The sequence below is a fragment of the Prunus avium genome, chromosome 7, assembly GCF_965620075.1.
Source record: "Prunus avium chromosome 7, drPruAviu1.hap1.1, whole genome shotgun sequence".
NCBI lineage: Eukaryota > Viridiplantae > Streptophyta > Magnoliopsida > Rosales > Rosaceae > Prunus > Prunus avium.
Window position 1 is genome coordinate 38074226 of NC_142290.1, and position 15106 is coordinate 38089331.

The 15106-nt window shown below is 37.0% G+C and overlaps 2 protein-coding genes across 9 annotated transcripts; one reads left to right on the plus strand and one right to left on the minus strand.

Annotated features, from left to right (window-relative positions):
• Positions 1-719: 719 nt before the first annotated feature.
• On the plus strand, positions 720-3769 carry LOC110752640 (uncharacterized). 6 transcript variants are annotated; one of them, XR_015837036.1, is made up of 4 exons: positions 770-1131; positions 1297-3055; positions 3321-3376; positions 3459-3769. XR_015837036.1 is itself a non-coding variant. In XM_088255907.1 (4 exons), the coding sequence occupies exons 1-4, from the start codon at positions 1031-1033 to the stop codon at positions 3594-3596; spliced, it is 405 nt and encodes a 134-aa protein (XP_088112033.1). In that variant the 5' UTR covers positions 819-1030; the 3' UTR covers positions 3597-3769. The 6 variants fall into 6 exon arrangements, 2 of the variants coding, with proteins under 2 accessions (XP_088112033.1, XP_021809035.2); XR_015837034.1 differs by having other exon boundaries at positions 771-1131; positions 1297-2911; positions 2987-3055; positions 3321-3769; XM_088255907.1 differs by having other exon boundaries at positions 819-1131; positions 1297-1416; positions 3469-3769.
• A 3685-nt stretch (positions 3770-7454) lies between these two features.
• Positions 7455-13764, minus strand: LOC110752577 (DNA-directed RNA polymerase 1A-like). 3 transcript variants are annotated; one of them, XM_021953260.2, is made up of 7 exons: positions 13115-13260; positions 9357-9530; positions 9038-9081; positions 8850-8965; positions 8584-8658; positions 8392-8495; positions 7455-8039 (listed from the first exon to the last, which is right to left on the minus strand). In XM_021953260.2, exons 4-7 carry the CDS (start codon positions 8959-8961, stop codon positions 8016-8018), a joined length of 315 nt encoding a protein of 104 aa, XP_021808952.2. In that variant the 5' UTR covers positions 8962-8965; positions 9038-9081; positions 9357-9530; positions 13115-13260; the 3' UTR covers positions 7455-8015. The 3 variants fall into 3 exon arrangements, with proteins under 3 accessions (XP_021808952.2, XP_021808951.2, XP_088100934.1); XM_021953259.2 differs by lacking the exons at positions 9357-9530; positions 13115-13260 and adding an exon at positions 13267-13764; XM_088244808.1 differs by lacking the exons at positions 9357-9530; positions 13115-13260 and adding an exon at positions 13267-13744 and having other exon boundaries at positions 8584-8655.
• Positions 13765-15106: the final 1342 nt, after the last annotated feature.

Below are 15106 nucleotides of genomic sequence, written 5' to 3' on the forward strand. Positions count from 1 at the left end.
AGTTGCAAAAGTATGCGATTACTGACTTCTTATTTTCTTCTGATTACATCAAATGAAGATTGCTATGAAGGGGCTCCGTTTATGAGGGTGTTTTAGGGTTTATGTTGGGTTAGCTGGACTGGTTAGGGTTCTTTGTATAAATTTAATTGTGTTGGTTGTGTCTGTATGTGTGTGATCTGCTTGTTTTCTGCTATGAATCTGGGCCTTTTAGTTTTGAGATATTTAGTTATATACCCATTCTTAGCACTAAAACTATAAATAAACCATACACCATTTAATTTCTATAAACAAACCCAAAAAAAACCCAAAAAATGATAGTTGGCCCTATTGAATTTAATTTTGATTATTAAATTACTTTGATGCCCTATTGAGTGTTTTTGGCTTTTTTATGAGGTTTTTGGGTTGGGTTTGTTTGAAGAATTCAATGGCAATTTTGTAATTTAAAAAAAGTTAAAAGCTTTTTTGTTATGTTGTAAATGGGCTTTGGGTGTGTTTTTAAAGTCTATTTCATATGAGGATTTTTTATAATTTGGGCTCCTATATTGGATATAATAGTGAATCTCCCTCTAGGTTTTAGTTTTTTTTATATATTTTATGGAAATACTCCTTTGGATAGTGAATATTGGGATTTTCTAGGATTATGCATTATAATGTATTCCATTGTATCTTAGATAATAGCACTTGAACTTCCCCTTTTTTTTTGTAAAGGATAATAAACTCCTTTCCTTACTTCTGATAAAATATTTATTTCCATATCTTTCTGAAAATGGTGTATATTAGCCTCATTTCATCAGTTATTTTAAGTCACAGTGATCTGACGGTCTCTTTTGCAGCATGGCTCTCGTGACTATGAGAGAGACTATTCAAAGAGTAGAGAAAAGGAAAGAGAAAAGGGGCGTGATAAGGATAAGGACAGGGACAGAGATAGAGATAGGAGGAGAAGCAAGGACAAAGATAGGGAAAGGGACAGAGATAGGAATAGGGAATAGGGACCGAGATAGAGAAAGAGAAAGGTCTCGAGACAGGGATCATGATCATCATAGGGACCGCCACAGGGATCGCGAGAGAAGTGAGCGGAGGAGAGGAGGACGATGTCGATGATGATCACTACCGTGTCCGGGGCTCTGATAGGTATGAATTTTTTTTAGCTAGTTATTCACCTGTAAAATGAATGTATGAATTAATCAGGGGAAGCTTGTCTGTTTTTTAAATTTCTTTATTCTAGAAACAAATCCTTTGAATTCTTGCGTTCTTATTTCTGTTATTATTATTATTATTTATGAATTGATTTTACAGGCGGAGGGATTATGACAGAGACAGGGAGGATAGGCATAGGCGCAAGTCTCGGTCTCGTTTGAGGGGTAGATCTGAGCACAAATCCAGATTGAGTTCACATTCTCGTTCACGGTCAAAAATGTAGTTATTTGAGAGATTAGTATGTGAATGTGGCTCATAATATGCGTTTGAATCACTTTCTTAAGGGCTCTAACTCCTGTAGCAAATCCTATATTTGGATTAAACACTTTGTTGACCTGAGTTATTTTCATTCAATTTTTTTTGCCTTACTCAGGTCTCTTTATTGACCAAATTATTGTTAGTCATTTTTTTTGGTTACATTGGAGGAAAGAAACCCCACTGGGGTTCGATCCTGGGTGCCACGGGGGGAAGGGGGAATCCACCACCACTGTGGTGGGAACCCATTGGCTTATTGTTAGTCATTTTGTTTGCTTGTCCTCTTTATTCATACTATTTGACTATGTAGGATCTAGCTGCATGGATTTAATTAGGAAAATGAACTTTGATGGCATACATAAATACCTATTATCCATGTTGGCTTAAATTTGTAGGTCATGATCAATTTAGGGTTTAAGGTTTAGGGTCTTGTATTAGTTTCAGTCTTAGAACTTAAAGGTCCGATTGAAATGAGATCTAATTCATCATTTGGCATAACAAATCAACAATGAACACTGAAGCACTCAAATTAATATTCAATGCATTTTCCATAACAAACATTCAAGACGGATCGGAAATATACATAGAATAATTCAATAACAGGTCAGAATTAAACAATTCAAAAAATGAGAGCTCAAAAATCGAAATGTCTCAGAGTCGGAATTAAACAATTTGAAAAATGAGAGCTCATAAATCGAAATGTTTAGAGTCAGGAAATTAACCCTAAACCCTAAACTATTCTTCACTTTATTTTAATTTCCTGATTCTGAGACATTTCGATTTCTGAGCTCTTATTTTTCAAATTGTTTAATTCCGAATCTGAGACATTTCGATTTCTGATCTCTCATTTTTCGAATTGTTTAATTCCGACCTGTTATTGAATTATTCTATGTATATTTCCAATCCGTCTTGAATGTTTGTTATGGAAAATGCATTGAATATTGATTTGAGTGCTTCAGTGTTCATTTTTGATTTGTTATGCCAAATGATGAATTAGATCTCATTTCAGTCGGACCTTTAACTTCTAAGACTGAAACTAATACAAGACCCTAAACCTTAAACCCCAAATTGATCATGACCTACAAATTTAAGCCACCACGGATAATAGATATTTATGTACGTCATCAAAGTTCCTTTTCCTAATTAAATCCATGCAGCTAGATCCTACATAGTCAAATAGTATGAATAAAGAGGACAAGCAAACAAAATGACTAACAATAATTTGGTCAATTAAGAGACCTGAGTAAGGCAAAAAAAATTGAATGAAAATAACTCAGGTCAACAAAGTGTTTAATCCAAATATAGGATTTGCTACAGGAGTTAGGAGCCCTTAAGAAAGTGATTCAAACGCATTTTATGAGCCACATTCACATACTAATCTCTCAAATAACTACCCTTTTGACCGTGAACGAGAATGTGAACTCAATCTGGATTAAAAATAAAATAAAATAAGAGCTAAGTAAGATTATATATATATGTTCTGGAAATCACAATGTTCTCTTCGTAAGATTATATATATGTTTTGGTTTTCCAGAACTATTAAAACCTGAACCCAATGGGAACTGTAGCAATTGCACTGTAAAAATGGAGCACATCTAGATAGGTAAGTAGGGGAGCTTAGGCGTAAGTCAATAGTTGCATCGTTAATGAGGTCTTTTTTTTCTTTTTGAAAGGCTTTAATGAGTAATTCTAAAGTTGCGTAATTTATTAATTTTTTTGTAGTGAAGAAATTTACTAGCTATTTGTATGTATGTAACCTTGATTTCTGTTTGTATGTGTTTTCGTGAAGCTTAACTTGGTGTGTTTCACTTGTATTTGTATGCACTTCACCCTTATCTCAATTTGTTCATATTTTCCCTTTTAAACAGACCAGTGGACGATTCCAAGGAAGCAAAGATTTCAAGTGCGGAAGTACCATGTCAATGTAATGAACTAAATAATAGCCAAATACAAATGGGCGTTGTTGGCAAAGACTTTATAGTTTTTAACTTCCTAATGAAATGCAGTTATGCGCAGCGATGGAGGCTTCCCCGAGTCCAATACCCCAACATGGTATAATCAAATCAAAGGCCGTGTCCATAAAGCCTATAAAGCTGGCTCCATCACGGGGTTATGTTAAGAACTTAAGATGGCTCATACCATGATTTGTGGATTTCATTTTATTATTATTATTATTATTTTGCCAAAGATTTTTCTTATTTGTTTATAGCATATGATTTGGATCATGATTTTTCTATTTGGTTGTTAAATTTACATTGTATATGTAATGTTTCAAGAATTTTCTATTTACGGCCCATTGATAACCATTTTAATTTTAGTTTTTAGTGTTCATTTTTTGTGCTAGAATATAGAGGAAAAAGAGGGAATGAAAGTGAGAATGAGAAATCAATTAATTTTCTTCTTTCTTATCCTTATAAATTTTGCCATGTGTGAACTTAACGGCCTAAACGAACAATTTGACCTTATCAAGTCATCTAAATTTAATTTCCTATATTTCAATTCACTTAGTAGAAATGGCAGTCCTGATCTCTTGGACCACAAGAGTCCAAGAAATTGTGGTCATATCCAATGGTTCAAAAAAGTTTCTTAAAAGGAATGCAAGAGTGAGTGAACCATTGAATTTACATCCAACGGTGAGTGACCACAATTGATATATACTAATATAGGAGGCTGAGCTTCTTCAATATACAACTTTCATGGTTAAATGCATACAAATGAGAGAAGGAATAACGGATTGTATATGTACTCAATCAAGATCCGATTCTTTAAATCATTCTCACTACATGCTGATCAGTAAATGCAGCAATTGTTGCAACTAAAACAAAATAAGCAGCTGCAGCATAGAGTAAACTTGGAACAGTTGGTTTTTTTTTTCTTCCTGGTATATATAGAATATATGAGTGGCTATAAGCTTAATGAAAGTTGAATAATTTTTGACATCTCAACTTAAATTAGATTGTTGCTATTACTTTCATATGGGACTGGGAAACGGTTGAGAAGGTCAACTGACATGGAGGATGAGAATAGCGTTGCAATGGTGGATGTAGCACTTGCTACCCGCAAACGATAAGAAATCATCAATCTTGCTTCCAGCTTATTTTGGTTGCAGATGTGATTTTCTCTTCCTGGTATTTTCGGTTATGATACCCTAAAATGTATGTTATAGATGATAGGCTATCAGCCCATGAGGCTTATATATGTTCTCTGAATTGAGGCCAGTCCAGCTGACTTGTTAATGGCAGGTCATCTAGTTGATATTTTTATAAAACTTCCTTTGCACCAATGGATTTGTGCTGGACTTGATGAGGTCTGAAGAGTAGGGGCAGGTAAGAAATTTTGAATTCAAAACTCTTCAGTGAATTTTGCTTGCCAAGGATTTCCTGACTAGATTTTCTTACTGATGAAAACAATAGAGTGAATTTTCTCTTGCATTGAAGTATACCTGAGGAGGAAATTCCCAATTTTCTCTTGCAGTGAATTTTCCTTCACCCATAATCAGCTTGTAGTCCTCCGGACAGCTTTATAATTTCATTTCATGGTTCTTAGGGCATTCATATGAGTAATCATGCTTTTGTTGTGATGTGTGACCATAGCAAACCTAACAGATCGAACTTGACTACATTGTTAGTGATGTCTGCATAAAGATTCAGATAGATTCATTCAGTAACAAAATTCAAAGCAATAGTGCGTCCCCTGCAAATGCAGAGGAATTAGAAAGATCGAACTTGACTACATTTCTAGTGATGATCTTATCTTTTGAAAAGCTTATTAGGTTATACAGAACTACATAGTAAAATAGCTTACCTTAACAATGTGAGCTATAAGAAAAGCCACCCAGACATACACAAGCATCGATAACTCCTTCCAGTAAATGTTGTGTGATATAGGTACCTGGACAGAGTTGTTCACAAATTCAATAAGACAGAATCTGAAACAACTTCAAAATTGCAGATAACCAAGAACTTGGAACTGACCTGCTCATCTTGCAATGAAACCATCTGCAACAAAGGAGATGTCCGCTTTAGAGTTTTCTTTTAGTTCATATTAGTGCATAATCTCTAAACTTGGTCTACATAATCTCTAGATGTAGTTTTCATGCTAAGTAGCGAGACAGATCTTCGACAACCTAAGCAAGCAGCCAATATTTACCTTCCAAAACTCAGTCTCTGATCCCCAACCACAGTCTGAAATTATTTTCTCAGCCACCATAACAATGATCGAAGGACGATAAGCAATATCAAATTTTTTCATTACAAATGTAATGACCTTTGTCCAAAATTAAAATGTAATGACCTTTGGTTATTTTGGTTATTCTGAAGTGTTCCTTCTCCGTCAAGAAACTGATTATTCAATTCAATATTTAAGTTGGGTTGGGTTCCAATTGAAGGTCAATCTAATTGGATTTGAAATTTTAAAAAACCAGTTCATATTGATATGGAATCAGATTGAATTCTAATATTCAATGGTTACAAACAACCAAGTGTTGACTGTTGACCAGGTGTTTAAATTAGTGCATTTCGTACTTCACAAGTCAATCTGGAAACCTTTGAACTTCAAAAATTCACAAACTAAAGCATCTTAAACACCAAGAAACACTAAAATTCACAACACAATCAGAGAAAGCAAAAGAGCAAGGTTTTCTCAATTATAAAATAGAATTAGTTAATTCAATATGAAGATCAACTACGAACATAAATAACTCAACAACCCAAGAATGTTATCGCATCTCCAAAGGACTGAAGCCTTGATCTATAGCGAGGAAGCATGTTTAAAAAAAAAAAAATTAAAAAACCTCAAGCAAGTTAACTTAAGGTTAACATCGGTTCTGGAAAATAAAACATAAAACATAAAATTGATGATGTGTTATATGTTAAGTGGTTAGACTATTTGAGTGGCTGAGATTTCCTAAATGTAGAGGCTCGGGATCCACTGGTGGAGTAGATCTTTTTATTTGCCTAGCACACGCAGAATTAGTTACGTGATAAACTCTATTGCTTACACAACTCGAATTAGCAGTATTTTTCCTTTTCTGTCTCATACTTCTTGTAATAAAAATTCATTGTTTCAGGTGAAGGAAAACGAATAAAGTTAATGCTCAGCCTCATAGCTATTTGTTTTATCAGTATCTCGGCTGCCATAGTGTTCGCTTGCACAGACTGCGATCTAACCAAAAGGGTAAGAGAATGAGGTCATCAAGGGATAAAAGAGTTCAAGAATGAGATGCTGTCAATTTCCAAAATCCAACATAAAAATCTTGTGAGGATCATGGCCTGCTCCGTCCAGGATGATGAGAAGTTACTAATTTACGAGTTCATGCCAAACGGAAGCTTGGATACTCTTCTATTCAGTTAGTTTCATTGCTCTTTGTTACCTATTGATGGACAACTTTTTCATTGTGAAGTGCACGGGATTGGGATGTATTAATGACATTACTGTTATATTTTGAATTCCAAATTCCAATGCCAGGAGGAGCAGTGCTTGATTGGGGTCGACGCTTCAAGATTATTCAGGGTGTTGCTAGAGGGCTTCTTTATCTCCACCATGATTCCTGTTTGAAGGTAATACATAGAGATTTGAAGGTCAGTAACATTCTCTTGGATGAGAACATGAACCCAAAACTTTCAGATTTTGGATTGGCATGTATCGTTTAAGGCATGTAGAGTCTAGTAAATACTCACAAGGTTGTAGGAACAATCTAAGCATCATCTCTTTCTTTTCCAATTCTCGGAAATCTTCTTTAAAAGTTAAATCCTTGAACACACTGTCACTCATATCTGAATAAATGGGCTAGGCGGGCGCTGGCGCCTAGAAGAAAGAAAAGGCCATTTTGGAACTCCAAGGTCTGGGACGAGATGACGATGGTGCTATGAGGAGAGAGAGAGAGAGAGAGAGAGAGAGAGAGAGAGAGAGAGAGAGAGAGAGAGAGAGAGAGACGACGATGAGATTGAAGAAGAAGAGAGGTTGCGTGTTATGTTTGAGTTAATGAAATTATGACTTTCCCCTTTAAAAAAAATTAAATATATTAGAAAATAAACAATACATGATTTTTGCACCATTTAGATGAACTCCACAAAATTAGCTCCAACGGCCTTGCCGCCTTCTGTCTGCCTCTCTTGCGTCCGAAAAAATGATTCCACATTAGAGAACTTCTAAACATCGTTGAATTTCAATAGAAGCGTCCCCTTTACTGTACATGGGTCGCTTCTAACTAGAGCCAGATCATTAACACTGAAGATGATCACCACCCTATCAGAATCAGAGACTTGCTGACCATGGGAATCAAAATTTGTCCTTTCACTTTTCACAAAAGGAACCTTTTAGGCTTCTGTTTCCCAGTTCAACTTGCTGCCCCTATCCAAATGAACTCTTAACAAAGCTTCTTGGTCAATTTGGGGGTGCATATGATACAAGTGACAAAGCTTTCTGCATATTGTTATCATCGCTGCTCATGACTGGAAATTCAGTTGAAAAAGTATGGAGATTCCAGAACCTGTTGCAAGTCAAAGTCGCCTCTTTCTGGGAGTGGAGGAAAAATCAATGCTGGATATGATGCTTGGAAACTTTCAAGCAACGTGGAAGAGGCAGAGCTATCAAGATATCAATGGAAATAAACAAATAGTTTAATTCAGGTCTACATATAAAATGTGTGTAAAGCAACTTTCTAAATGCAAGTTCTCAAACAATCAGAAGCAGTTTGACCATTTCATTATATCATAAAGTAAAAATTAGGGAGAAGCTGAATACAGTATTTCAATGCAAAAGTTTTCTACAATGAAGACGCATTCGTAAGTTCTTAAACTTCATCTTGAAACCTTGTGAGGAGTCGTTGTGTCAAATACAAGTCTTTCCACCCAACTTGCTTTTGAACAAGCCAGAGAAAGATCTGAATTTATGAGGAGACCCAATTTCAGGAAGGGAAACAGGACGTAGTTCACTTACATTTTCAAGTATCAGCATGCTATAAAGCTCCACAAATTTTTCCCAAAGTATCTCGTTCATTTGGTCCACATCACATGCATGAGTCCAGAAGGAATCATGCACCCCTGCAAGCATATTTTAACACATATGTGAGACTTCAAACATACTTCAATATGTAAGTGAGAACTAAAACCAACATACTTCAAAAGAGACCTTGTTTTGATGAATCTATGCCCTCTAATCCTCTAAGTACAGAGCACTTCAGCAGGGTGTAGGTTCCAATATCTTCTGACAAAAGTTCAAAAGTTTAGGAAAAATTGTCTTCTTCCAATTTTTTTTTGGGGTCAGTGTCTTATCCTCATATTTGAAAACCATTACACTGAAATTTTGGTTTTGAGCATGTATTTTACATCAATGACTAACAATATATTTCAAGCCCAGTCTAATGCAGAGTTACAGACTAGACTACTGAGACAAACCTGCAAAACGTAGGCCAGTGTCCCTGCAGGCAAGAGCTATCATTATCATGTGTGAACCCGTCAAGAGAGTGTACAAAATGTGGAGGAAATGCAGTTCTCCGTTTTCTAACATCTACCTGGAGTAGGAGAATAAATCAAATCTATAGCAATTCATAAAAGAAAAGGCAAAAGAAGATTTGTAAGCTTACTGAGTTACTCTCCCGTTGCAAAGCTAAAAAAGTGATGTTCTTATCTGCAACTCCAGGGGAAGAATAGTTAATAAATTGTCACTACAATATTAAAAAAATAAGACTGTAGCACCATGTAAGGGGTTGTCTTCTAGCAATATGGAAATAAACCATGATCCTAAGCTTTAAATAGAAGAACTCTAAAACAACCCTATCCACATTAACCTCTAAAAAAGGGTCTCCTACTTCCAATGAAAATTACTGATAAAGAAAATTGACATAAAATATTAGAGTATCGAAATTATGATAGAAGAGCATGTTGGTTATCATCTGAGCCCACCTTTACAGAAACACAACGCCAAAATCAGTGTATTTCACGGAGAGTGAACAGCAAACAGTTTAAAGAAAGTCAAACAAATCCAATCCCGATGATCATCCAATGAGCAAAGTAAGCCCCTTTTGTCCGGGAAAACCATGAATTCTAAGTCCAAGATCATGACTTCAAACCAAAAACCTGTTAGCGTTTGTCATATGTTGAATTAGTCTACTAGCTCATTAATGAATTAGTTTGTTTAGTCATTAATGGGATTGGTAGAATTAGGTTAGGAGCCTACCTTAATTTAGGGAAGAATGGTTTGGTTGCCTAATTTGGTAGGCTTGACCTTGGGAATTCAAAGGTTGGGAGCTCAAGGTATTTTGTCTTACTTGTACTTCCACTTGTATAAATATGCTTGCTTGTAATAAAAAGAAGAATCAATGAAAACTGAATACAAGTTGAAAACCAGAAAATTATCTTCTCTCATTTTCATATTCTCTTATATTTTCATATCCTAACTTCTCATGTTTTGGCATGGTATCAGAGCCTAATGGCTAATCCTTAAGATCCTCTACCAAATTGAGAGTCGTTGGCGTATCTTCATGTTACTGTAAATTCTCTTGTTTCTCCTCTCCTCTATAATCAACATATTTTTCTTTCTACCTTAGCCTTTTTCGCAGCTTCTTTTGTCACTGCATTTTTTTTCCTTCATTTTCTTTCCCTTCCAGTATTAAAATAAAAATAAAAATTGTCATTACCTTGTTTCTGCTAAATTTCCTCTCTGTCATCTGTATGAGCAATAAGCCCCTGGGCCATGATGGCCTGATCTGTTTCCTTTGGGCAGTACGTCCCTTGATCACCATGATCCCTGTCCTCCGTGAGCTTTGTCACCGCTCACCGAGCCGTCGCCTTCCTCCGTGAGCCTCGTCACCGCTCGCCGAGCCTTCTCCAGCCGACCTTTGTCTCTGTCGTGCCGTGCTTCTCTGTCGTTGGTCCCTTTGCACAATCGTTGGTCCCTTAACTGGTGTTGTTGCTCTCTTGCACATGTGCTGACTCTCTCTTTGTATTGCCGGCACTGTCCCGGCTCCTTAGCTTGCCTGTATCGCTCATGCAGCTCTGCTCAACTCTCTGTCTATCTCCTCATATCCCTATCTCTCTCTCTGTATCTCTGTATCTCTGTATCTCTCCATTTTTCTGAGCAAAATACTTGCTCTCTTCTCTGCTGCACACTTTGGACGCCTGCCTGCCTGCCCTCTGTTGCCACACGTGATGTTCCTTTTGACACAATTTCTTTCACTTGTTTTTTCGTTCCAAGTATGGCTTTTTCCCACTTGATAAATGGGTTTCACTTCTCTTTATATTTTAAAATTGTTTTCTCACACCTCACACCACTTCTTCTGACTGCCCACAACTCTCTCACGTGCACCCTCACTTTTTCTTTCTCTGAACTTCCCTTTGTTTATCAAAAACTTGTGCTCCCTTATGTTTCTCCTCTTTCTTTTACAAAGGTTCTATATATTATTAAATAGCACTTTTTTGTCTCTCTTTTTTGGTGGGTTCCTTTTTTGTTTGTTTGTTTCTTATCACATATTGCCTTTCTTCATCATTTCCTCTTGTGCCCACGTGATAGGTGTCTTGCTTGTTCCCAAACATTCCATTTTCTTAATACTACTATTCTCTTTTTTATGGTTTCTTTTCTCACCACCAATCCCATACTTCTTATTTTATTCCCTTTTATTTCCTTAAATTATTTCTTCCACTCTATTTCCATACCATTTTTTGGGGTATATTTCTTCCCCCTCTGTTACCCACGTGAAGGGTGTTCTCTCCTCATCCCTTTGTTCTCATGCACATCATATTTGTGTGGGTAAAGTTTCTCTGCCTACTCATTTCTCCATTAAATATATATATGAAAAAGAAAAAAAAATTTGCCACCTCTTCTCTTCATTTTTATTTCTTCTTTCTTTTTGGGTTGTTGCAGACTCCTCTCCATCTTTTATTCCTTTCCTCCAGTTGTCAGCTGCCCATCTCCATTCCACCTTTCCTTGCATTTGTTTCTGCCACGAGACTGCCATGTTTGAATCTCTTTACTATTATTTCATTTTCTCTTCTTTCAAATCTCGACCCTCTACCAGTGTCAGATTTGAGGGGGAGATAGATGCAACTTTATTTGGGTGCTGCAACTTTATTGTCATTACCGGTGTTGCTTTCTCCAAATCTCGACTCTCATACGTCGTCGGATTTGAAGGGGAGTGACATTGCTGCTCATCTATTCCGCTGCAATTCTGTTACCTATCTGCCATGACTGATTCTTCTACATCTGAGCTTCAGTCAGCTTCTGTTTCTCAAGTGCCACTGCTTTTATGGTTCTGACAACCCCTTCTCTTCAGGGGGAGAGGAGGAGTGAAGAGAAGTTGTGTCTGCAATAATGGAAGTATTTGTGATGCTGCTAGTGTTGTTGTTGCTGCCTACTATATTGCTCTTGCTGGTGCCAGTGTCTTAGATTTCTCTCACTGGTGCCAGTGCCACTGATCATATGGCTCCATCGACCCCTTCTCTTCAGGGGGAGAGGGGGAGTGAAGAGAAGTTGCCTCTGCTGTTGTTACTGCCACAGTTGTCTGCCCTGCCTTGTCTTGCTGGTGCCAGTGCCTTATATTGCTCTTGCTGGTACCAGTGTTGCTCTTGCTGCTGTCAGTGTTGTTGTCTCTTGTTGAGGACAGTGTTGTTGTTGCTTCTACCGTGTTCTTGCCTTTACCGGTGTGTTTCCGATGTGGTCATGCCCGTTGTCCTTTGCCTTTGCTTGGGTTTGGTTTGCCTTGCCTTTTCTTGGGTTTGGTTTGCCTTGCCTTTGCCTTTGTCGTGCCTTGCCTTATCTTTAGGGTTTTGTTGTCCTATCTGGCCTTTATTTGCCTTACCTTGCCTTACCCTTTCTTTTTAGGGTTTGGTTTTACCTTGACGTGTTCACAGGGTTTTTGTGTCCTTGCCGTGTTCACAGGGTTTCTGTGTCCTTTACCTTACCTTTGCCGTGTTCACAGGGTTTCTGTGTCCTTGCCGTGTTCACAGGGTTTCTGTGTCCTTTACCTTACCTTTGCTGTGTTCACAGGGTTTCTGTGTTCTTACCGTGTTCACAGGGTTTCTGTGTTCTTTGCTTTGCCTTTGCCTTATTCGCATGGTTTATGTGATCTACCGACCAACCGGCTGCACTTGGATTTGGTGTTGCCACCGACAGACCGAAATGATTAACTTCAATGTGGCCTTTGCTCCACGTGTGGCCCACCATGTAGTGGTCCCACGTGAGGGGGCATGTTGAAGTGGATTGACATTTTATTAAGAAGAAGCTCGATGCAGACATATTAATGAAGGAAGTCTCTTGTTATAGCTTTCCACAACTCTCTTGGCAAGTTGGGCATTGGTGATATCTATGCACCAACTTGAGGGGGAGTGTTAGCATTTGTCATATGTTGAATTAGTCTACTAGCTCATTAATGAATTAGTTTGTTTAGTCATTAATGGGATTGGTAGAATTAGGTTAGGAGCCTACCTTAATTTAGGGAAGAATGGTTTGGTTGCCTAATTTGGTAGGCTTGACCTTGGGAATTCAAAGGTTGGGAGCTCAAGGTATTTTGTCTTACTTGTACTTCCACTTGTATAAATATGCTTGCTTGTAATAAAAAGAAGAATCAATGAAAACTGAATACAAGTTGAAAACCAGAAAATTATCTTCTCTCATTTTCATATTCTCTTATATTTTCATATCCTAACTTCTCATGTTTTGGCAAAACCCACATCCAAGATTATAAGCACACTAACATTTGTTGAATTGATTACTAATTTACTAGTACATGAAATTTATTTGTTACCAACTTGCCAGAAACACAGTATTGGGAGAAAGAATTTAACTTTTAGCTGTGAGGATAGAGAACAACGAGCTTACCAGAAGAAGAGGTGCGGGGTGTGATGAAAACCCTACATTTTGGGGCCTTCTGGAAATAATGATAAAAGAGGTGGATGGTTCAAGGGTGTGATAGAAATGTAAGTAAAAAACTGGGCCTGAGAAAGAAATGTCAAAAGAGGTTCCTTTGGGATTTACTTAGGGTTGAAAGGGGCCAAAGGTGCAAGCTTGGAAGCTGGACCATGATCCTTTACTATCCACGAGGCCTTAATAAACCATCATTTCTCACTACCAGAAAATAAAAAATAAAAAAGGAAAAACAAAAAACAAAAAAGAGTCTAGTCAAGGAGGAAGAAAGAAAGGTGAAAGCAATGGCTGGATCTTAAAAAAAGCAGAAAAACAAATTATACAAAATTTCAAGAGTCTTCAACTTCAACTCACATGGCTACAATTATCTCATCCACATTAAACACAAAGTACAGAAAATAAAAGTTGAAGAAAAGGGGCCAAAAGGGCTGAATTGGTCAAGAAAGGAAGTTGCTGCACGTATTTGTCCAATCGTTTTTGCACAGTACTTTTAAAAGTAGTTAATGATTTTAGGATAGGATATTACTAACTGTTTATACAGTTAGCTACCTTGCTTGCTGATGAACTGCTAGAATTGACAGGTTTTGAGAAATATTTGGCAACCTCCGCAACTACCTTAATGCTGCTTATTGTAGCATTTTTTACCCAAAAGAAAGCAAAATATGACAGCTTGCTGTACTAAATACTGCTGGGAGAGGAACTAGGAAGCTTCATATTTCATCATCTTCTGTTCTTGTACTCGTTGTCTATCTTGAATGTTTTTAACCGAAGCCTTTTCCAGCTACAAGACTAGGACGGCTAAGACAACAAAACAATTGAATTTACCATTCCATTCCAAATTGAGTATAAAGAGAATTTACTGCATTATTGCTTGATTTGTTCTAATGATGACACTCACAAACGTGGGCTCCACATTCAACTCATAGTTATAAGACATCCTGTTGCGGAAATGTCCTCATACTTTGACAGTATTAATTCCTCTCGGTTCCGTTCCTTCAAGTGCTTCTTGTACAAGCAAAGTAATGTCCTTTTCTGGTCTCTAATCTTAATCCTATCCTATTCTTCCCGTCATTTTCCTCGGCACCCCACCCCACCACACCTGGTGCTTGCTGCTGCTTCCCAGCATGCTAGAGTTGGCAAAGATGAAATATAGGCAATAAGGACTATAATTTCAGACACTCTCGGAGTATGGTATACGTTTGTGATTTGGCCCACAAGTATTCACTAAATTCGACGGTTTTATTTAATGTTGAGGCTAATAAAATCCAAAACTTCTTTCTTATCTTAACCAAGTTCAGCCCTTTTTATTGCACCACGCATCCTTTAAGTAATGGCCTTCATTCTGCACGCCAATTTTTACCTTCTATATCTCAATTCACTCTTCTTCGATTTTCTGCTTTTATATCCCTTTTTTATTTTAAAAGAAAAAATCTTTTTGAAAATATCCACCAGAACTCTCATTTGAAACGTTATTTGGCTCTACCGTCACCAAAAGTTTGACAAGACCATTCTATATTGCTAAACTTAAAGAATAAGTTATGATTTTTCGTCACCCAATTTATTTTCGGTCAAAATTATCGTTGTCAAATTGTAAAACGCGTTAGATAAATAGGAATGTTTCTATTTTCTTCATGTAATGCTATCTTATTGGACAACCTAGTAATCATATAACTTTAATAAGCTCATAACCGTAAGAGCCAAGTACAAGTCAATCTCATAATATGATTCTCCAAAGATATATTAACTCCAATGGCTAATGAGTCGAAGTTTGGCATTTGGGCTTTTCTTTAGTGAA